Source organism: Coregonus clupeaformis, chromosome 8 (genome assembly GCF_020615455.1).
Source record: "Coregonus clupeaformis isolate EN_2021a chromosome 8, ASM2061545v1, whole genome shotgun sequence".
Lineage (NCBI taxonomy): Eukaryota > Metazoa > Chordata > Actinopteri > Salmoniformes > Salmonidae > Coregonus > Coregonus clupeaformis.
In genome coordinates this window covers 41702534-41727600 of record NC_059199.1, presented here as the reverse complement: position 1 = coordinate 41727600, position 25067 = coordinate 41702534, and the positions used below count along the sequence as shown (strand labels likewise).

At 42.3% G+C, this 25067-nt stretch overlaps 1 protein-coding gene across 1 annotated transcript in view; it reads right to left on the bottom strand.

Moving 5' to 3' along the window:
- The window catches only part of LOC121572060 (potassium voltage-gated channel subfamily H member 8-like), a 98802-nt gene extending 73735 nt beyond the window's left edge, over window positions 1-25067 (bottom strand). Inside the window, exon 1 of the mRNA XM_041883935.2 lies at window positions 24856-25067. Within this exon, the coding sequence (XP_041739869.2) occupies window positions 24856-24931 (76 nt within the window). The 5' untranslated portion in view covers window positions 24932-25067. The remainder of the gene's footprint in view (window positions 1-24855) is intronic.

The window sequence follows — 25067 nt, the reverse complement described above, 5'->3', positions numbered from 1 at the left end:
TTTATTGCCACAATGATGTTTGTTCTTCAAATTATGTATTTTATTAAAACAGAAAAATTAAGTAAATAGCCCACATTATCTTGAAAAATACATTTAAGGTTTTGATTTTTCAGGTTTCCGTTTTGTTTGTTTTTTTACTCTAAAAATCACACTTTTGGGGGGGGGAACAAAAAATGCTTAAACCACATCAGGAGACCACTTTTGAGGTCTGGGAAAAATCGGAGAGACTTTTAATTTTGGGTGTAGTTAGCCGTTAATTTAAGTGCACACCTAGCAAGAGGCTGTTGTTTAGCAGTGTTTTTGTGATGATAGAGTTTGCAAAACAAAAACCCACTGGATTGATGTAAATAATCATAATATAATTCTGCCAGGTAAGCATAGGTTACTTTGTAGTTAACATTTCTTTGAGAAGGTTAATCGCTAACGGCTACTGCACACACACAGACAGGGGCATTCTCGTTGCCTCTTCAGAAAGTCGCAGGAAAAACGAATCACTGATGCATTCTGTTCATACAGTATATGATAAACTTGGCCAAATTAATTAATTTGTAATACTTTTAGTTGATTCCCTACTAAGGTCAATACATTTTTGAATATCCTTTTATGGATTCCGTGAGGGCCCTAATTATCATATTTGGACCAGAATGATGCTCTCCACTACCTATTGTTCCTGCAGTGATGATTCACTATCTTAATCGAATGTTTTCATAAATTATCTGCAGATAATTGCCCAAAAGCCTAGGCATACCAGTAGCCTATGTAAATTAGGGAGACAAATGAACTGCTCTCTCACCGATGCGATTCGGTAGGCTACACTGACTGACGAGACGAGAGTCACTCACTTCAGTATCACTGTCTGGCAAGACCCGACATCCTAGGAAAGGAAACCTAGGAAATCCTTTGGTTTACTTGTCCCGATGTGATACCATGGACATATACCCACGTTGCATGATTTATGAATGGCAAAGAGATATAGGAGATCGAATTTATTCAGTCAGTTCGACACCTTTTTATAAACTAGTCAATAGTTGCTGTTCAGTTGTCAATCAACGCACAGTAAATAGCCTATGTGCCACGACTCCGCGTATGTGAATCACATGAAAGAAAATCAGTGAATGTGTCAGAAAACAATAATTAGGCTACGTAGTGGATTTCGACTCATCGTTACTACTTACGTTACATTGGACGTGTAAATTCACGAGCACCACGTTCTCTCCTCCGTGTAAATAAATTTGACCGCAACCAGAGATCTGTAAGCTATATAATGACGAGATGCTCCTGTCTCCGCCCTAACAATGGCAGTCGTTGTCCCAAAGGCGAGAAGGCAGGCGACAATCTTACGTCCAAAATAAGCCCCTAGAAACGCATTGGGCTTATTTTGGACAGATTCTGGTGAGAGTGAAACCTCTCGCTTAGCCTCTTGCTCTGTACTGCCTATCAATAGATCACTAGAAGATGCATATCGTTCATTCTAGTGGGAGAGGGCTCTACGGACTAGCGAATTGAAACTTAAAAATGAAAAGTAGCCTAAAAACATGATGTGGAAAATGTAGCTGGCTGAAAATGAGTCAGTAACCGGCTGATTAGCCGGCACTAATGAAAAGCACTGTGGACAGCCAACAAATGCGTCTTTTAAAGGCATTTTCCCCGATGTTCACAGAGATCACGTCCACAGTAAACACGCCACAGACGTCAGCTCAATCGGAAATGACCTTTAAATGTCAAGTGCGCTATAACGCGGATCTATCACGGATCAGATTGAATCCCAGCCTAAGATTATTACTATACACTTAATGATGATGATGTGAATTTAGGCTAGTCTGAAGGCCAGCATATAGTAGTTGTCTTGTCAAGACAAGACAGGGAATCAAGTTAATGAATAGTTGTGACAGTGAGGATCCGCTTTAGGCCACTGTGGATAGTGTATGAGGGTATAAACTGACACTGCAGACACTGTTGTTCAGGGTTGGGCTCAGGCAACTCCAGTCCTCAGGGGCCTGAGTGTCTGCTGATTCAGCCATTCTCTGTTGCCTAGAGATTAATTGATCCATTAAGTCACTGATTGCTCAGAGTGACACACCTGTTTCCCCAATCTAAAGCAGGTCTGAGAGTGAGAACAGAAACTAGCAGACAGACACTTGGGCCCCTGAGGACCAAAGATGCCCATTCCTGCTCTAATTAAAGAGTTACTGAAGTGTGAATGGAGGAGGGTGTGTGGGTGAGGGGAGGAGGGTGTGTGGGTGAGGGGAGGAGCGTGTGTGGGTGAGCGGAGGAGGGTGTGTGGGTGAGGGGAGGAGGGTGTGAAGGTGAGGGTGAGGAGGGTGTGAAGGTGAGGGTGAGGAGGGTGTGTGGGTGAGGGAAGGAGGGTTTGCGGGTGAGTGGAGGAGCGTGTGTGGGTGGAGGGTGTGTCTGCCACAACAATCTCTTTTCCCACCAGTGATATGTAATTGTTTTATGTCTCGTGTCAACCTTTGTCAAAGGAAACTATGGTAATTCTGTGTTTAAATCCGCTTCAGAACCACAATGTCCCTCAACGAGGAGGAATGCAAACATTCCGTTTCATAATTCCTTTATTGACACAGAGTTCTATCTGTCTCCATGCTCTCTGACTCACTGAAGAGATGTGTGTGTATGTGTGTGTGTGTGTGTGTATGTGTGTGTGTGTATGTGTGTGTGTGAGTGTGTGTGTGTATGTGTGTGTGTGTGTGTGTGTGTGTGTGTGTGTGTGTGTGTGTGTGTGTGTGTGTGTGTGTGTGTGTGTGTGTGTGTGTGTGTGTGTGTGTGTGTGTGTGTGTGTGTGTGTGTGTGTGTGTGTGTGTGTGTGTGTGTGTGTGTGTGTGTGTGTGTGTGCATTTGTGTATACGTGTGTGCATGCATGCGTGAGTGCGTGTCTGTTTGTGACTGGGTTTGCCTACACCATACAGAGCTTACAGTATGTATTTACTGCTTTGTAAGCACTGTCTGCATATCATACTGCCAAATTGTTTTTGCTGAAGCTGGCTGAAATGATTACAGTTAACTCTGCCTGCTCTCTCTCTCTCTCTCTCTCTCTCTCTCTCTCTCTCTCTCTCTCTCTCTCTCTCTCTCTCTCTCTCTCTCTCTCACACACACACAAACAAACAGATACACACAGATACACACACAAGCCCACACACACACACAGGTGTCCCCATCTGGATGTGGCTTGCACTCTAATGGCCCAGATTGAATCCAGGCATGGGACTGATTTGGGGCAGTGGGGGTTGCATACACTTTTGAATAATCATAAGCAACTCATTTTGTAATATCAACCCAACCTCACACATTCACCCAGTCCATCCCCACACTGATCTCTCTCCTCAAACATCCTTCCCTCCATCAACAGTCCTCTCCACTTCTCTCCTCTAACCTCCTTCCTATGTCAACACTCTTCTCCACTTCTAGCATCTCCCCCTCTCGCTCTCTCAATTCCATTCAATTCAATTGAAAGGGCTTTATTGGCATAGGAAGAATATGTTTACATTGCCAAAGCAAGTGAAATAGACAGGAAATTAACAAGGGAAATAAACAATCAGAAATTAACAGTAAACATTACACTCACAAGAAATGTAAAATAACAGACATTTGAAATGTGATATTATTGGCTATTTACAGTGTTGTAACAATGTGCAAATAGTTGAAGTATGAAAGGGAAAATAAACAAACAGATAAATATAGGTTGTATTTACATTTTTCTCTTTCTTATTCCTCTCTCTCTATCTCTCTCTCTCTCTCTCTCTCGCTCTCTCTCTCTCTCTCTCTCTCTCTCTCTCGCTCTCTCTAATTGCTCCTGTGTAACCACATAGATCATCTCCCCCTGTGCTCACACTATCTGACAGCTGCATGAGATCCCCCATAGGGAAGGAGAGATGGAGGAAGAGAGAGGGAGAGAGGGAGGAGGGAGGAAGAGGGGAGGGAGGTGGGGACAGGGAAAGGGTGAGGGGGAGAGGGAGCTGGGGAGAAGGACAGAGGAGGGAAGAGGGAGAGGGAGAGGGATGAAGAGGGGAGGAAGGTCAGAAGAGGGAGAGTGGGAGAGGGAAAGGGAGGCGGAGATAGAGAGAGAGAGAGCGAGAGAGAGACGGAGGTCAGAAGAGGGAGAGAGGAGGGAGAGGGGGAAAGGGAGAGGAGAAAACGGAGAGGGAGAGGGAAGAGGTAGGTGGGGAGAGGGAGAGGGTCCTGTCGCTCTCCCTACATAGGGAATAGGGTGTCATTTGGGACACATACCTCACTTCTGCTCAGTGAGAATCAATAATTATTTAAAGGGACATATCACCGCTGCTCTATTTCACTATAAACACCACAACACCAAAAGTATGTGGACACCTGCTTGTCGAACATCTCATTCCAAAATCATGGGCATTAATATGGAGTTTGTCCCCCCTTTGCTGCTATAACAGCCTCCACTCTTCTGGGAAGGCTTTCCACTAGATGTTGGAACATTGCTGCAGGGGCTTGCTTCCATTCAGCCACAAGAGCATTAGTGAGGTCACTGATGTTGGGAGATTAGGCCTGGCTCACGGTCGGTGTTCCAATTCATACCAAAGGTGTTCGATGGGGTTGAGGTCAGGGCTCTGTGCAGGTCAGTCAAGTTCTTCCACACCGATCTCGACAAACTATTTCTATATGGACCTCGCTTTGTGCACGGGGGCATTGTCATGCTGAAATAGAAAAAGGGCCTTCCCCAAACTGTTGCCACAAAGTTGGAAGCACACAATCATCTAGAATGTCATTGTATGCTGTAGCATTAAGATTTCCCTTCACTGGAACTAAGGGGCCTAGCCCAAACCATGGAAAACAGCCCCGGACCATTATTCCTCTTCCACCAAACTTTAAAGTTAGCACTATGCATTCAGCCAGGTAGCGTTCTCCTGGCATCCGCCAAACCCAGATTTGTCCATCGGACTGCCAGATGGTGAAGCGTGATTCATCACTCCAGAGAACACATTTCCACTGCTCCAGAGTCCAATGGCGGCGAGCTTTACAACACTCCAGCCGACGCTTGGCATTGTGCATGGTGATCTTAGGCTTGTGTGCGGCTGCTAGGCCATGGAAACCCATTTCATGAAGCTCCCGGCGAACAGTTCTTGTGCTGACGCTTCCAGAGGCAGTTTGGAACTCGGTAGTGTGTTGCAACCGAGGACAGATGATTTTTACGTGTTACGCGCTTCAGCACTCGGCGGTCCCATTATGTGAGCTTGTGTGGCCTACCACTTTGCGGCTGAGCAATTGTTGCTCCTAGACATTTCCACTTCACAATAACAGCACTTACAGTTGACCGGGGCAGCTCTAGCAGGGCAGAAGTTTTACGAACTGAGATGTTGGAAAGGTGGCATCCTATGACGGTGCCATGCTGAAAGTCACTGAGCTCTTCAGTAAGGCCATTATACTGCCAATGTTTGTCTATGGAAATTGCATGGCTGTGTGCTCAATTTTATACACCTGTCAGCAACGGGTGTGGCTGAAATAGCCGAATCCACTCATTTGTAGGGGTGTCCACATACTTTTGTATATACAGTGCATTCGGAAAGTATTCAGACTCCTTGACTTTTTCCACATTTTGTTACATCACAACCTTATTCTAAAATGTTTTATATATATATATATATATATCCTCATCAATCTACACATACTACCCCATAATGACAAAGCGAAAACAGGTTTTTAGACATTTTTGCAAATGTATTAAAAATAAAAAACAGAAATACCTTATTTACATAAGTATTCAGACCCTTTGTTGTGAGACTCGAAATTGAGCGAAGGTGCATCCTGTTCCCATTGATCATCCTTGAGATGTTTCTACAACTTGATTGGAGTCCACCTGTGGTAAATTCAATTGATTGGACATGATTTGGAAAGGCACACACCTGTCTGTATAAGGTCCCACAGTTGACAGTGCATATCAGAGCAAAAACCAAACCATGAGGTCGAAGGAATTGTCCGTAGAGCTCCGATACAGGATTGTGTTGAGGCACAGATCTGGGGAAGGGTACCAAAACATTTCTGCAGCATTGAAGTCCCCAAGAACACAGTGGCCTCCATCGTTCTTAAGTGTAAGTTTGGAACCACCAAGACTCTTCCTAGAGCTGGCCGCCTGGCCAAACTGAGCAATCGGGGGAGAAGGGCCTTGGTCAGGGAGGTGATGAAGAACCCGATGGTCACTCTGACAGAGCTCCAGAGTTCCTCTGTGGAGATGGGAGAAACTTCCAGAAGGACAACCCTATCTGCAGCACTCCACCAATCAGGCCTTTATGGTAGAGTGGCCAGACGGAAGCCACTCCTCAGTAAAAGGCACATGACAGCACGCTTGGAGGCACCTAAAGGACTCTCAGACCATGAGAAACAAGATTCTCTGGTCTGATGAAGCCAAGATTGAACTCTTTGGCCTGAATGCCAAGCCTCACGTCTGGACGAAACCTGGCACCATCCCTACGGTGAAGCATGGTGGTGGCAGCATCATGCTGTGGGGATGTTTTTCAGCGGCAGGGACTGGGAGACTAGTCAGGATCGAGGGAAAGATGAACGGAGCAAGGTACAGAGAGACCCTTGATAAAAACCTGCTTCAGAGCGCTCAGGACTTCAGACTGGGGACAACAGGACAACAGCCCTAAGCACACAGCCAAGACAACACAGGAGTGGCTTCGGGACAAGTGTCTTAATGTCCTTGAGTGGCCCAGCCAGAGTCCGGACTTGAACCCGAACGAACATCTCTGGAGAGACCTGAAAATAGCTGTGCAGCGATGCTCCCCATCCAACCTGACAGAGCTTGAGAGGATCTGCAGAGAAGAATAGGAGAGCTTGTAGCATCATACAAAAGAATACTTGAGGCTGTAATCGCTGCCAAAGGTGCTTCAACAAAGTACTGAGTAAAGGGTCTGAATACTTATGTAAATGTCATATTTCCATTTTTTTGCAAACATTTATAACATTCAGTTTTTGCTTTGTCATTATGGGGTATTGTGTGTAGATTGATGAGGGGGAAAAACTATTGAATCCATTTTAGAATATGGCTGTAACGGAAACAAAATGTGAAAAAAGTCAAGGGGTCTGAATACTTTCCGAATGCACTGTATATACAGTAGAAGAAAAATATACTACTAATGCCTATAATTACTACAGTTCTACAAAGGGAATAATTGCATATGGTGTGTTTGGGTGGTGCAGTGAGGTGTTCGGAGTCACTTTGATTCAAGGGGAGTTTGTTGTTATGGGACCTTTCACATCTCCTCTTGAGAGTCATCAACTTCTTTGTATCCAAGTGGTATTGTCTGTGAGAGTAAGACGTTGTGTACTCTCTGTATTCCTACTGTAGCAGCATGGTGTAGAATGACATCTCACAGACACACTTTAACTAGCTAGGTATACACAGGTATAGTTACTCCAAGACTAATATGAGTCATCAAGCCAAAGTCAAAACAATGTTTCGTTGTCCAGCTCTTCTTGGAAAGAGGAATCATCAAAAGCAGCCATTGTAGCTAATTATTTAGCAGTCTTGGATAGACAGTAGACGGCAACATAGCTCCCATTAACCCGTAAGCTAGCCAGGGAAAATGAGTCGACCTAGATATACAGCAATGTCCTGGCAGATAGGAACATCGTTGAGACAAGTCCAATGGCTCTATTGAACAACGACAACCATATCTACTCGCTGCTAGCGTGATCCTGCAATCGGCGAAACACAAAGGCCCAATAATTGCAACAAAACATGACTCCATTCATTTTTAGATCAGACAGCAGGCGCAATCAACTAATGACGTCATTGGTTGAACTCTCCCGGCGCAAAAAGAAGAAGAAAATACAGCTATAGTGCATAGTTATGTCTGAAACATCCTCTCATCACTCATCATTATATAGGGAGACTGGAAAAACACCCCAAATAGTATCTAGCGGTGAAGTTTCCCTTCAATACTTAATCATTGACAGGTGTAGGAGAGTAGGTCAGAGGTCAGGTCAGGGTCATGCTTTTGATATTATTATTTTTTATTTTCATTTTATTAGGATCCCCATTAGCTGACGCCAATGGCGACAGCTAGTCTTACTGGGGTTCGACATATAACGCAAAAGACATTACAGACAAAATACATACATTTAAAAATGTTAACATGTAGTGTGCGTCTGTGTGTATGCATCTATCAGTTACACATACATGACAGTACATACAAAAAGTAGGTCACATGGGGGAGAAGCGTTGTGTCGTGAGGTGTTGCTTTATTCGTTTTTTGAAACCAAGTTTGCTGTTCACTTGTGCTATATGAGATGGAATGGAAGGGAGATCCATGCAATCATGGCTCTGTATAATACTGTACGTTTCCTTGAATTTGTTCTGGACCTGGGGACTGTGAATGGACCCCTGGTGGCATGTCTGGTGGGGTAAGCGTGTGTGTCAGTGCTGTAAGGTGACTATACAAACAATTGGGAATTTCCAACACATTGATGTTTTTTATAAAAACTAAAAGTGATGCAGTCTTTCCTCAACTCTCAGCCAAGAGAGACTGGCATACATTGTATTGATATTTCTTCTCTGATTACAATGACGAGCAAGACGTGCGACTCTGTTCTAGACCAGCTGCAGCTTAACTAGGTCCTTCTTTGAAGCACTTGACCATATGACTGGACAATAATCAAGATAAGATAAAACTAGAGACTGCTGGACTTGCTTTGTGGAGTGTGGTGTCAAAAAAGCAGAGGATCTCTTTATTACGGACAGACCTCTCCCCATCTTTACAACCATTGAATCATGACAGTTTACAATCTAAGGTAACACCAAATAATTTAGTATCTTCAACTTGCTCAACAGCCACACCATTTATTACCAGATTCAGCTGAGGTCTAGGATTTGTACCAAATACAATGCTCTTTGTTTCAGAGATGTTCAGGACCAGTTTATTACTGGCCACCCATTCTAAAACTGACTGCAACTCTTTATTTAGGTTTGTAGTCCTTTCACTAGCTGTGCGTATAGGGTTGAATCATCAGCATGCATGGACACACAGGGTATCCTCTTAGATGTAAGGTCCCCTGTTTAGGGGACCTGCATGGTTCTGGTACCGGTTCCAACCGACATTGTCGCTTATAAATCGATCTGTCGACACCGTTGATCTAAATGGTTTGCATTAAGCGATAGCCCTGGTTCCCATGGACCCAGTAGCATATGTGTCATTCGCTCCTCCGACTGTCCATCAACTCCTTGCTGAATGCTATGTCACAGCCACTGACATGCCTGCAATGCTTACATCGTAGTGCAGCAGGAGAGAGTGGTTTCATCACCGTAGCACATTCAGAGATCGATTTATATCCATTAATCTAAGATTATTCATAGATGTTAAACAAAAAGCACTTTCTGTTTGTCATAGACGGACAAAATTAATATGAGATGAATGGTGAGTTCCTAACCAGCTCAGGAAGCCAGGCTACATTCTTAGAAAAAAAAGGTTATATCTAGAACCTAAAAGGGTTCTTTGGCTGTCCCCATAGGAGAACCCTTTGAAGAACCCTTTTTGGTTCCAGGTAGAACCCTTTTGAGTTCCATGTAGATTTTACCTGTAACCAAAAAGGGTTCTCCTATGGGGACAGCCAAAGAAACCTTTTGGAACCCTTTTTTCTAAGAGTGTAGAGCTCTGTGAGACGTTCACAGCGATGGGGGCAGACGTTTTAATCAAGAGAGACCTTTAGAAAACATACACATTTTCTCTAACACTAAACATACAAATATGTATTTTACAGTTATAAGGAAGATGAAATCTTATAGTTAGTCATTGTGTAATTGTATTATATTATATTTAGAAAGCATATAAGTAATTTCAAGCCTTATTCATACAGTTTTGTAGAATAGGAAATATATAATATAAAATATTTCATATTTTTATCATATTTTTACTCTGTACTTGAGCTTGTGTCCTCAAAACGGACTACACCTCAGCAATCTATACCTATTTTTACCAGAAAGGTGAGATTTGAATCTTTCTTGGAGTATGCAGCATTACTAGTTATTGTTTATGACCCTCTCATGATAAATAATTACTTTTGGGGATTACGTAGATTACATTTCCGATTACATTTAGTTACATTTAACTGGTGGCAGGTTATTGGTAAAAATAGAAAAGAGTAGAGGGCCAAGAGAGCTGCCCTGCGGTACACCACACTTCATGTTTAACATTAGAGAACCTTCCATTAAAGAAGACCCTCTGTGTTTTATTAGATAGATAGCTCTGAATCCACAATATGGCAGAGGTTGAAAAGCCATAACACATACGTTTCTTCAAGAATAGGTTATGGTCAATAATATCAAAGGCTGCACTGAAATCTAACAGTACAGCTCCCTTAATCTTCTTGTTATTAATTTCTTTCAACCAATCATCAGTCATTTGTGTCGTACAGTACATCTTGTGCAGTACATCTTGAGTGCCCTTCTCTATAAGCATGCTGAAAGTCTGTTGTTAATTTGTTTACAGAGAAATAGCATTGTGTTTGGTCAAACACCATTTTTTCCAACAGTTTGCTAAGAGCTGGCAGCAGGCTGTTAGAACCAGTAAAGGCCGCTATATCATTCTTGGGTTGCGGAATGACTTTGGCTTCCCTCCAGGCCTCCGTAGGGAGATCTGTGGCTAAATTGAGTGTGCCTACTGCGCTGGTGAATCGGATAGCTCAAATCACCTTGCCTACAGCTTCCACGACCCCGGCCACAGCAAAGTTTGATACTAGCCACGTGAGATTTCATAACATTTAAAACCATGACCAGAGACTGTCAAAGAATACAGCAAAGAGCTGCTGTTTTTATGAGTGAGTTCATGTCTACGTTTTTATTCAGCACTGACAACATTGTTTTAGGCAACACTATTACAAAACATAAAAAGCGTTTATAAAAAGCATTTCTCCTTACTTACACTCGTGTTGCAGCTGCAATGAATGAGTAGCCAAGTAGGCCTATTATTAGCAGCTCAATGTGTCTATTTTAATATCAATTAATATTTAACTTTCTCTGGTCATAGGAACAACATTAATTTGTGTATGAGGCAGATGTGGTGCAACTCGAGTTTTGCCATCAGGTCGAAAACGGTGTCCCCTCTCTCTGGTTAGTCTCACCGGAGGAAAGGAAGGAGAAAGTAGGGACCGTGAGATGAGGACCCTCTGCTGCTCTCTCCCTCCCTCTGCTGAGACTAATTCCATGTTCAAAACATCTGCGAACTTGGAACTCGGAAATCTCAGACTTCCGAGTTTAGTGCATTCAAGACAACTGGGTACTCGGAAGAAAAACTAGATCCGACTGGGAAACATCATTTTGAACAGTCATCCAATTCTGAATTCCAAGTCAGAAACTCTAGCATCTTTCTAGAGCTCCAACAATCGGACCTGAAGGTCACTGACGTCATGGTTTGACCTCATTTTTTTTCAGAGTTCCCAGTTGTCTTGAACGCACCATGACCATCAGATGCAAGTACAGTATCATCAGTCCAGTAAAATAAAAAAGGTAATTATTTGCTAATTATTTCAATTTAAGCTCAGCTGTGCCTCGCAAGTGCTACACCAACTGATCTATTTTGTTATCGAAGCTTGAGTTTTGAAATATAATATGGTATGAGAATAACAATATTGGCAGGCCAGGCATATAGCCAATATGCTGTGATAATGTTTTAGGTCTACTGCACAAACCTCATTCCTACAGAACTGTTTTTATTAGGTTAATGTTACATTTCTTAAAGAAATTCTGTGCGGTAGATCTCAGCTTACTTTTTGACTGCAAAAGTGATCTTGACTCAGAAAAGGTTGGTGACCAGTGCTTTATATAATTGATCTTGGCTTCATAATACAGTGTCTTCTTCTTTTTGTTGAGTTTAGTCACATAATTTTTCAATTTAATGTAAGTCAGCCAGTCAGATGTGCAGCCAGATTTGTTAGCCAATCCTTTCGCCCCATCTCTTTCAAGTGCAGCATCTGGATGCTCCTTATTAATCACATCAGACAAACAAATATTTTTTAACATCATCCACGAGTCACAGCCAAATCTTTTGTATGATCTCTAATACACTATTTTAGGCCCAGCTGTTGGAACCTTGGCTTTCCTGGATATAGCCGCTATATTCTGATCACTGCATCAGTGGGTACCGATCCAGCTTTAGAACAAAGTTCTACAGTATGTCATGACGTGACTTTCATTATTCTGATGACTGTTATTTATCGAATGAAATACCTATGTTTAATTGTTCCTCGATTAAATTAATAATGTAACAATTAACTCATTAGGATTTGGGGCACCACAGAAGAAGTTGTTTAAAGAATTACCATTGCCTGAATTAAAGGTCTTTACCTATCACATCCATAAAACAGTCAACGTATTAAATCATAACCTCTTATCATATCATAATTCTGAACAGTCGTAACCTTCTTAGATCTGAAAAACCCCCAGCCTTACTCATGATTCAGTACTACACAAATTGGTTTAAATATTTATTTACTAGCTAACTAAATAATAACACAGAAAAAACATACACACTTATTACATGAGATAAAGGGTCCCTAACGGACTAACAACAACATGACTGCTTGTTTACCAAAAGAGGGAGGGGTAGACAGAGAGAGGGAGAGAGAGAGAAAGAGAGACACAACACTTGGATACATTTGGAAACTACTCTCACAGTAATCATAATACTTTGCACACGAACCGCCACCTGTTTGGAGTAAGAAATCATGAATGTATTTACGTGTGAATGCCTTCATTTGCCATTTATCTCTGTCGACACCAAGCCTTCTTGGAAAGGGTTTGGCTGGGTCTCCTTGCGTGTAAGGATCTGATTGTCCACAAGAGGTCACAATGTCCTTCTTCTTATTTGTCCGTGGCTCCAATGACTTGTCATGTAGTCTTGAACAGAACTAAAGTGTGGTGTTTCCTTTCACTCAATCTGGATGATTGGTCCTCTGAAGATAGGCCAATCAGCCGTTTCAATGGTCCCCAGTAGACAATGGATTGAAGAGAGTAATAGAATGGTTCAACTTAACTTAACTTTTCTAGATACCGTACTTAAGACAGCTAATCAGCCGTAACAGTGGTTGTCAGAGAGGCGACTTTATCGTCTCCACCTCAGGTTGATTTTCAGGGTTCAAACCACTAGAGACATGAGCTGCAGCTCAAGTATTCCTGGTCTGGTAGGTGAGTTTATTTTCTTCACCTCGTGTCGAGGTTCAAAGTTCCAAACATTTTAAACGTGTAGCTTCCACTTCACGCTTTCTGGTCTGATGTTAATTTCTTAACCAATCCTTTTATACACTCTGGTTAAAGGGGCGTTCCATCATGCTGACACGCTCTCTGAGATCACTCGGGGCGTGGCTACTTACTGTGCAAAGCTTATATGAAAAACAATTATCTCATTAGAAAACTAAAATCACATCCATATCAACAATAATACTTTCATCATTTTTCACATTTCTTATACAATGTAAAGGATAGAGACTTGACAGATAAAGGGGATATACTTTCCGAGTTACAGTATTTTCTTGATACCATTTTTAATGACATCACAAAATAACAAACTTTATGACATGACTATTCTTTAGATAATCTCTGACCATTCCCCACGTTCTTATGTTAGAAATATTGTTCCAACATTCGCTTTCGAGACTGTTAGAGTTTTGGCGGGAAGACTGTTAACAAAGACATTCCTTTGGTTAATACTGGAGAGGGAGACCCTAGATCCTCTCCTTTAATTTACGACAGGGTGTGAGCTGTCAAACCGGCCCAGTTCCCTCCTCCCCTCTTCTGTGGGTTAGAGAAGGTCTGGTTACTGTAATCCATTGCCAAGCTGATCTGACCCATTGGATCCTCACAGGACAGTCATGACAAGTATTAGTAAAAATGTGATCAATACATAATATAATATAGTTCCTGTAGTGTTTGTAAATACCCTGGTAGGTTGATTAATAACCTGAACCAGATTACAAGCACTGGTTACAGTGAGAAGCTTCCTCTTGAGCAGATAGACTGATGAAAACCAGTCAATATTCAGGTCCCCAAGAAAGTAGACCTCTCTGTTTACATCACATACTGTACACTGTCAAGGATTTCACACACATTATCTAGATACTGACTGTTAGCACTTGGTGGCCTATAGCAACACCCTAAAATAATAGGCTTTAGATGAGGCAGGTGAACCTGCAACCATAACCCTTCAATAACACTTGACATTAGATCTTCTCTAAGCATTACAGAGATATGGCTCTGAATATATACAGCAACACCTCCACCATTGGCACTCCTGTCTCTTCTTTAGATGTTATTTCCTTGTATTGCTACTGCTGTATCATCAAAGGAATTATTTAAGCTACATTGTTACTCCTTGCAGTTCCAGAAAGGGCAGGTCACAGGGCAGGTCAATACAGTCTCCACCCCCCTCCAGGTGTCGCCCATCTTCCCCATTATCCCCAGTGTATTTATACCTGTGTTCTCTGTTTGTCTGTTGCCAGTTCGTTTTGTTTTGTCAAGCCTACCAGCGGTTTTCCCCTTGCTCCTGTCTTTCTTAAGTTCCTGTATTCTAGTTTTTCCGGTTTTGACCATTCTGCCTGCCCTGACCCTGAGCCTGCCTGCCGTTCTGTACCTTGTCACACCACCCTAGATTATTGACCTCTGCCTGCCCTGACCCTGAGCCTGCCTGCCGTTCTGTACCTTGTCACACCACCCTGGATTATTGACCTCTGCTTGCCCTGACTCTGATCTGGATTACTGACCTCTAACTTTTGTTACTTCAACACTGTCTGCATCTGGGTCTTCTCCTGAAACGTGATAGTTCCAGTTCTTGACACAAACTGGTGCACCTTGCACCTACTACCATGCCCTGTTCAAAGGCACTTAAATATTTTGTCTTGCCCATTCATCCTCTGTATAGCACACATACACAATTCATGTCTCAATTGTCTCAAGGCTTAAAGAAATTCCACAAATTAACTTTTAAGAAGGCACACCTGTTAATTGAAATGCATTCCAGGTGACTACCTCATGAAGCTGGTTGAGAGAATGCCAAGAGCGTGCAAAGCTGTCATCAAGGCAAAGGGTGGCTATTTGAAGAATCTCAAATATCAAATATATGTTTAACTTTTTTGGTTACTACATTATTCCATATGTGTTATTTCATAGTTTTGATGTCTTCACTATTATTCTACAATGTAGACAATTGTAAAAATAAGAAAAACCCTTGAATGAGTAGGTGTGTCTAAACCTTTGACTGGTAATGTACACCCCTCCGCGACACTTCTTTCCCATCCTGAACGGCAACACCTGAGCTATTTACAGAATGCTTGTGATTTGTGAGCTGAACAAGTGTGGGGAAGCATGGATGGAGGGAACGGAGAGAGAGTTAAGAACGTTTGATACTGTAAGGAAGGGGTGAGATGAAGGGGTAGGTGGAGAGGTGAAGCAGGAGAGGAACTGAGAAGGAGAGAGAATGGAGTGAGAGGAGGAGGAGAGTTTCTGGAGGCTTCCCTCACATCCATCCATCTGAGCATTTGCAAAAGACAGGTCACATGACTTCGGTGTTAGGCGGGGTCCATCTCGTCAAAGTCAAACAAAGCAATTAAGGTTACAGTCCAAGCAAGGTAACCAAGGTTACATAATACAGTCAAACCAAGGTAACCCAGGTTACATAATACAGTCCAACCAAAGTGACCGTAATACAGTCAAACAGAAACAGTTAGGCCTATTACAGTCATACCAAGCTGACCAGGGTAATCAATGATAATGATAATCAATGATAATTATTATTATTATTTACTTTTTACTTTTATTTAGACAGGGAGCCCTGTGAACATGAACACACAATTCAATACAACATAAAGCAAAAAGCAACACAATACAATAAATACAACAAGATGAATCAAAACAAACACAACTATCACATATTATCTCCCTCAAAGTGTATCTCAACTGTCCAGCTTCAACGTGGCCTGAAGGCTATTCCATGAGCTGGGGGCATAACAACTAAAAGCATTTTTCCCCAGCTCAGTGGAGACCCACGGGACCTCCAGAACCAGCCAGTCCAGAGAGCGGATCTGAAAATTGCTGGATCTCCAATTAATACATGAGCTGAGGTAATGGTGGAGTCTCTGAAGAACCGCTTTATATACCAAAAGTAGCCACTGTTGGGCCCTTCTGGTAGTCAGAGACTCTCAGCCAACAGAACTATAAAAATGCAGTGATGTGTTCAAAAATTGTCCCCAGTGGTAAAACGCAGTGCTTAGTGATAGACTGAATCTAAAGGTTTTAAAACAGAGGCTGCCGCATGCATGTAGATTGTATCACCATAATCAAGTACTGAGAGAAGTGTTGCTTGAACAATCTTCCTTCTACTTTCCAAAGTGAGGCAGGATTTATAATAATAATAATAATCTATAAAAGAAAACAATCTTAATTCTCAGCTTTTTTGTCAGTTTTTCAATGTGTTTTAAAAGAGACCTTATCGTCAATCCAAATAGTACTTATAATGGGGAACTTGCTCAATTTGGGCTCCCTTTAATATGCAAATACACAGGTCCTCGGGGTCAATATTACAAGACCTAGAGAACAACATAAATGTGGTTTTATTAGCATAAATCAGGGTAATCAATGTTAGTACAGACAGTCTGGAGGGTAGCTTACTCATTTCCAGCTGATCAGTTGAGTCTCCTCCCCATTCATGACTTCAGTCATCTCTCTACTAATCCATTATCACAGTACAGAATCTATCTTGAGGAAAGTGCCAAAATACACACACACATGCACATGCTCATACACACACGCTCAAACACTCACGCATGCACGTACCCACACTGACTTAGACTCTGACTTACATGAAAGCATACGCAAAGCCCTTTTAACTACTATCCTCTCACACTGAGTAATTGAAGAGTGCAAATCATTAGACAACCCCTCAGTTTTAATCATACTGTAGCTTTCCTTAGCTCTCTATCATCAAATCCCATTGGCTCATACCACTAGAAACATTACTGGAGTCATTACATTTGATCAATTCCTGTCATTTGTAAGGGGGTCACCTCTCTCTCTCTCTCTCTCTCTCTCTCTCTCTCTCTCTCTCTCTCTCTCTCTCTCTCTCTCTCTCTCTCTCTCTCTCTCTCTCTCTCTCTCTCTCTCTCTCTCTCTCTCTCTCTCTCTCTCTCTCTCTCTCTCTCTCTCTCTCTCTCTCTCTCTCTCTCTCTCTCGCTCTCTCAGTCCCTCGATTACCCGCTCTCCTCTCTCACTATTTATCAAATCAATTTTCCCTCTCTTCCCCCCTTCTCTCTTTCTCTCTCACTCTCCCTCCTCTCTCGTTCCCTCTCAAACAATTAATTAAATAAAAAAATGTGTCTCTGCCCAGACTTGCGTTTGTGAAACCCTGTTTGGCGATCGTTTTCGACAGTCTGTTACCAAGGTGGAATGTCATTGATGACAGACAGGACTTCGGAACTCCTGGAAGAAGCCACATTTCTATGGAACTGCTGACTTTTTCTAGAGGAAACAGAGGAGTCTCTCCGATTTAATGTTTTGGTTGCTATACTGTATTGTGACCTTAGAATGAGGCCAATGGTTGTGTGCTGACAGTGTGTGCTGACATCTTACTTAGTCTCCTTAAAGAGAAATTCCACAGTAGAAACAATAACAAAGCAGCCTCCCCACCCATGGTTCAGTAAATAGCTGAGGGATGAGGCTCAAATTTAAAGACAGAGCTATGGATGCAAGGATTGACCATCTATGATATCAAAATTATAGTTTGAACCATGTTTGTTTACATTTTCTTTGTTTACAAACATTGGCGTAAAACAACCTAATATTTTTGGTTTTGATGAGGTACGACAGTTCAACTAAGCTCATGAGGCATTTATAAGTTACAGTATATTCTTCAAGAATCAATGGGTATATATCATTAATAAGTCCAAAGATGGATGTAGCAACTGCTGATTGTCCCTTTAACTGCCTTCTTTCACTTGTGTCGTCACCATTCTAAGTGTCTTTCATATAAATAAAGGATTAAACATGTAATACATGTGTAATAACCACGTAATAAGTTAATTCATAGTTTCTCAAGGTGCGACTTGGGTCAAGCTAATCACACTAAGTGGGAAGAATACCCCTGAGAAGATTGTTTGAAAGGTTGTTTTCACAGAAAGGTGAACCACTGTTCCTCTTCACAGAGAGGTGAACCACTGTTCCCCTTCATAGAGTGGTCAACCACTGTTCTTCTTCACAGAAAGGTGAACCACTGTTCCTCTTCACAGAGAGGTGAACCACTGTTCCCCTTCATAGAGTGGTCAACCACTGTTCTTCTTCACAGAGAGGGGAACCACTGTTCCCCTTCACAGAGAGGTGAACCACTGTTCCTCTTCACAGAGAGGTGAACCACTGTGATCTCCATCTATGTAACAGTTCTCTCTATTGTGGCTGAGACCTGAGCCAGACGTGAGCCAGACCTGAGCCAGACCTGAGCCAGCTTCAAACACTCATTGCCGTCCAACTCTAATCATCGCAATCCCCCGGCGAATCTTCCAATGGCTAAATTATAGACGCTTCTTTAAAGCAAAGTTAATGACCGGATGGGACTCGTCTGCTCTCCTCTCGTAACACACACACACACACACACACACACACACACACATAGACACACACACACACATAGACACACACACACACACAAATGATCATACACATACAGGTACAGACACACACAGATGCAGCCGTACCACAGCCGACACACACACACCTCTCTCTAAAAAAGTGTGTCAATACGTAAATATAATTACCTGTCTGGTGGTGAAGGTGCTCGTGGCGTTGAGGGGGGAAATTGGAATCTGCAGAATGGTTGTGACAGAGGAGTACTTTGGGAAATATTATAGAGCATTCTACTGGGAGTTTGGGTAAGTAATTAAGGCAATTAACTATTTCCAATGTTACCCACTAATATATAATAATATAATACAGTGAGGGAAAAAAGTATTTGATCCCCTGCTGCTTTTGTACGTTTGCCCACTGACAAAGAAATGATCAGTCTATAATTTTAATGGTAGGTTTATCTGAACAGTGAGAGACAGAATAACAACAAAAAAATCCAGATAAACGCATGTCAAAAATGTTATAAATTGATTTGCATTTTAATGAGGGAAATAAGTATTTGACCCCCTCTCAATCAGAAAGATTTCTGGCTCCCAGGTGTCTTTTATACAGGTAACGAGCTGAGATTAGGAGCACACTCTTTAAGGGAGTGCTCCTAATCTCAGCTTGTTACCTGTATAAAAGACACCTGTCCACAGAAGCAATCAATCAATCAGATTCCAAACTCTCCACCATGGCAAAGACCAAAGAGCTCTCCAAGGATGTCAGGGACAAGATTGTAGACCTACACAAGGCTGGAATGGGCTACAAGACCATCGCCAAGCAGCTTGGTGAGAAGGTGAAAACAGTTGGTGTGATTATTCGCAAATGGAAGAAACACAAAATAACTGTTAATCTCCTTCGGCCTGGGGCTCCATGCAAGATCTCACCTCGTGGAGTTGCAATGATCATGAGAACGGTGAGGAATCAGCCCAGAACTACACGGGAGGATCTTGTCAATGATCTCAAGGCAGCTGGGACCATAGTCACCAAGAAAACAATTGGTAACACATTACGCCATGAAGGACTGAAATCCTGCAGCGCCCGCAAGGTCCCCCTGCTCAAGAAAGCACATATACAGGGTCGTCTGAAGTTTGCCAATGAACATCTGAATGATTCAGAGGAGAACTGGGTGAAAGTGTTGTGGTCAGATGAGACCAAAATGGAGCACTATGGCATCAACTCAACTCGCCGTGTTTGGAGGAGGAGGAATGCTGCCTAAGACCCCAAGAACACCATCCCCACCGTCAAACATGGAGGTGGAAACATTATGCTTTGGGGGTGTTTTTCTGCTAAGGGGACAGGACAACTTCACCGCATCAAAGGGACGATGGACGGGGCCATGTACCCTCAAATCTTGGGTGAGAACCTCCTTCCCTCAGCCAGGGCATTGAAAATGGGTCGTGGATGGGTATTCCAGCATGACAATGACCCAAAACACACGGCCAAGGCAACAAAGGAGTGGCTCAAGAAGAAGCACATTAAGGTCCTGGAGTGGCCTAGCCAGTCTCCAGACCTTAATCCCATAGAAAATCTGTGGAGGGAGCTGAAGGTTCGAGTTGCCAAACGTCAGCCTCGAAACCTTAATGACTTGGAGAAGATCTGCAAAGAGGAGTGGGGCAAAATCCCTCCTGAGATGTGTGCAAACCTGGTGGCCAACTACAAGAAATGTCTGACCTCTGATTGCCAACAAGGGTTTTGCCACCAAGTACTAAGTCATGTTTTGCAGAGGGGTCAAATACTTATTTCCCTCATTAAAATACAAATCAATTTATAACATTTTTGACATGCATATTTCTAGATTTTGTTGTTGTTATTCTGTCTCTCACTGTTCAAATAAACCTACCATTAAAATTATAGACTGATCATGTCTTTGTCAGTGGGCAAACGTACAAAATCAGCAGGGAATCAAATACTTTTTTCCCTCACTGTACATGCCATTTAGCAGACACTTTCATCCGAAGCGACTTACAGTAATGCGTGCATACGTTATACGTACGGCCCCAGGAATCAAACCCACTATCCTGGCGGTGCAAGCACCATGCTCTACCCACTGAGACATACAGAACCACGAACCACTGAAGTTAAATGCAAAGGTAGCGCAATACTATTCAGTACACATAGCGTGGGCCTATCGTAATGTCTCTCCAATGTGTAAGCTATATGCCTGAATCTGAGTCAGTGGATTCTACATTGTAAAAGTGAGTAATGACTTGTAACTGGTATTACATAAAATATACAAAACATGGATTGATGATGATGATGTCACGTGATAGGTGATATTTTCTTATGGTGTACCAGCTGGACATGCACTGGTACACAGGAGAGGGCTCTATTCATGAGATGGCCTTTTCAACATCCCGTTGGTTCACATCTTGACACATGCACACATGCATGCATGCACGCACACACACAGACACACACACACATACACACACACACATACACGTGTGGTTATGTCAGATCCTCAGTCAGCAGGTTTTTGTCTCGAAATCAACAAACTAAGTTTGATCCATTAGAGTCTACTGTATGTCTTGACATGAAAACAACAATTTTTTACCAATTATGTTCAGCAGCCCCTTGTGTAAGCCAGTTGTTGCATGTGCAGTCTGAGGAGGCTTAATAGGGGACACCGGTCTTGCCACATATCGTTACACGGGTGAGTCCATTATTTTCAATGAAGGAATCTCTATAGGGGACAATCCAAACAATGTTGTCAGCCAGTTGACAGCTCTTCCCTCTTCCTGTTCATCTGGGCCCACAGTACTATGACGTCAGAGCAGAAGGCTCATCACCATCAGCCCCTGAACCAGGCCTGTGTAGAGTTTCCCCCTCTGGCCATCTAGTCAGACCAGGGCACCAGCCACCAGACCCAATTTGTCTGCTCAGGCTCCACTGCTTCCATTTTGTTACCCTGTCCAGTTCCAACCCCTGTTAATTCCAGGTTCCTGGCTGCTGCAGCTCAAGGACGGTGGTGTATTCATTGGGGTGCTGTGGTGTAGCTCACTGCAGTACTGTATTGGTTAAGCCTCAATTCCATAGCGAGACTGTTAAGATAGGATCGTGTGCGTCCCAAATGGCACACTATTCCCGTTATAGTGCACTACTTGTTCAAAAGTAGTCCACCACAAAAGGAATAGGGTGCGATTTGGGAAACAGACATAGCTACCTGCTGTCCCTCTGAAATAACATGGTGTGACACTCAATCTTCCTGCTATTTGTTTATGAGGTCTGGAATAAAGCAGTATGGACTATTGTTAGTCCGTGGTGACGCCATAGCAGTCACAGCCATTTATCAACTCACACAGTTGTTCCTTCCATGCTACGTATATAGGCCTGTCTGGTTTCCACTCATTACAGTAAGCCAAAATGGGAGCTACCATTGAAGAAGATTGTAAATCAGTTAAGAATTAGTGTTATTGTTAGGGTGACTTGTTTCCCAAGAATGACTTGAAATGAGCAATGCTGAGACAAATTAAATAATAATAAATATGCCAACAACATAGGCCTCAACCTGCTAGTTAGTATAGGCTACACCACAGTGGGAGCCATCTCCTTTCTGTGACCAGTTAAAGATTCAGAAATAGTTCTCCGGGGTACTTCTGGCCTAGACTGGTCCCAGATCTGTTTGTGCTCTTGCCTATTCCATCAGCATTGTCAAGCCAAATATGAAATGGCATGACAATTCCATAAGGAGTGGGGAAGAGAGGAGAAGCAGGCATATTCTGGTCCAGATGCAGAAAACAACTGCCTAATTTTGGAGTTAATGCAGTAGAACAAGCAACATTAAACTGCACTGCAAACTTCTAAAATCCCGAACAAAGGACGGTTATATTACCACCCGGACTGCAAATGGATGTCTTATCAGGACTGAAGCAGAAAGAATGAGAAAATCAGTCGTTTTAAAGACGCCCGCGTGTGCCTCTGTCTCGGGAAGCGAACCCACCTGCTGTAATGGTGCCGCCGACCAATTCATTTTGAGAGATGCAACTGCTACTGTCAGTGCCGCAGGGGGAATATTGTACTCACCGCGGGACTTGGAGGTCAGAGAGTGGAAATAATAAATGGTCATTCCACTGAATGTGTTGGTCTGAATATGTCATCTGAAAAAACTTTCAAAACTGCTTTCATGTAACGACTACACTCTTACAATTAGGGGTTCAACAAGGGTTCTTCTAAGATCCTCAAAGTTCTTTGAGGAAACCTTAGGGTTCTTGGCACTGAAAATTGCCCCCGAGAGATGCTTCCAAGAACCCCATAGGAGGTGGGGTTCATCGATGGGGATTCTTGCAGGAACCTAACTGCCCAACTGAAACATTTGGATTTGAATTTCAAAGGACAGCAGGTGCAGGCACTTAACTGAAAAATTAAAAGATCTCCTCAATTTAAGGTAAGGTTTGTCCGTTGTATGATCTAATTTGATATTGTTTTATAATGATACCATCTAGCTTTTCATATTTGTGCAAATCTTTCTAAAACAGAAAATGGACACAATTCAATGGATATCAATCAACAAAGAGGTAAGAATATGTATGCTATAAGAATATGTTGAAGGCTAGCTGTATTGGGTGCAGATGACTGAACAGCTCACTTTTGTGTCTGTGTCTGCAGGTATACAGACAAAGAGGCATACAAAGGTATGTCAATTGGTATTGGTATGTTATGCAGATCACATGTACAATCCTCATCCCTTAACTCTTCAATGAAAATCCCATAGGCCTCTACATTATGGACAAGGTATGTGTATGAAAACCATTATCAAAACATTTTTTTATTCACATTTACCACAAAAACCAAGGTATTAATACTGTTGTGTGCATGTTTTGTTAATCATCTATATAATTATTTGTTTTATTATTCACAGACTTAACCCTCCCTACACCTCTGAATATAACAGGAAACCTGTTTGATCACCATGCACTGCAAAATAATGCTGGCTATGGATATGGAGAACATCAACACATTAACATCAATACGCCAGAGGATATACCCATTGGATGGGGCTCTTCTGCGAGTTTACCTCATATTTGGATTATTTTATTCTGCTTTGCCACTAAAATCATAATAAACACTGACAACTAAAACATTGTGAATAATAACAATAATAGGGGGTAGTTCAAAAATGAACCCCAAAAGGTTATTCAAAAGGTTAATCAAGGATCCATTAAAAGGGGTTATTTGAAGAACTTATAGGGGTTCCCCCACAGTTTCAATTTGAAGAATCCCTAAAGGATACTTTTATTTTTAGTGTAGGAACTATTAGTAAAATGTGTAATAGTGGCACAAGAATATTTGTAAACTTGCTTACAGAGTAGAGTAGACTATTCTCGAGGTTTAGACATTGTCTAGCCTGATAGGATTGCTGTTTAGCAGAGTTTGAGTGGGCGCGAGTCAAAGCGGAACCCCTTGTGAGGGTGAGTCACTGTCCGTGGTGCTGAACTTTGCTGTCAGTGGTGCTACGGCCGTAGACCAGTAGGCTAGCGCTCGCGCCCAGCTCCATCATATTATGAAGTGTCAACCAAAAAAATCTTACTGTGCCAAGTATTGTATCCTTCTACTGCAGTGGGCTAAATCGGGGTCACACAGAGTGTTTCTTGGTAGTCTTAAACAAATCTACTTTGAAACCAAAATATAGGCTACACCTCACACACATGGTTATGGGCTTTAAAAAAAGAAGACACCTGTATTATGCCAGATATAAAGTTGAAATGTCTTCAACTTTGAGTTTGCATCCCAATATTACACTTTACAGAAGACTGCAATATAACAAACCCGTTAGAAACACCAGATTTTCAGCAGTTTTTTTTAAATAATGTTTATTATTATTAAATTATGATACATATTAACAACGTTCCACCCATGAGGCCACTAGTCATTTGACTGCAGCAAAGGGCTACCTGTAGCCTAGCCCATTCAAATAAAGCCTATACCCCTGTGCACCAAGAGCAACTAAACCTATGCTATTCCATCTTGAGGAGAAAAAAATAATTTTCGAAATATATCCTACCACCTGCATTAACGTCAGCCACTGTTACTGCAGTGTTTTGATTTCACTGGCTGTTTTAGGAGGAAATACACATTATGCCTAAAAGGCATCTCCCTACTAATTGATTTAGCAATTTCCATCAATCTAATTGCTTATTAGAAAGCAGGTGCAAAAAAACGGGTTGAGACGGAACGAATAGCCTAACTGAAGGCCTATAGGTTAAGGTAATCAAATAGAAAGAGAACAAACTTACGTGTGCCGTCAAACCGTGTGGCTATTGTGTCTAGAAACGTGTTCTGAGGAGCAAGTAATCCTTTCATCACAGGCATTTTCTCTCCCTGTTGCCCAAGTCCCCATCAAAGTCACGGAGGTAAAGGTGTGAGCCGACCGAATGTGAGGCGCGCCCGTTAACACTGATCCGCCAAGAGATCAAGGAGTCGTCTGTGGTAAATTGTTGCAACCCGA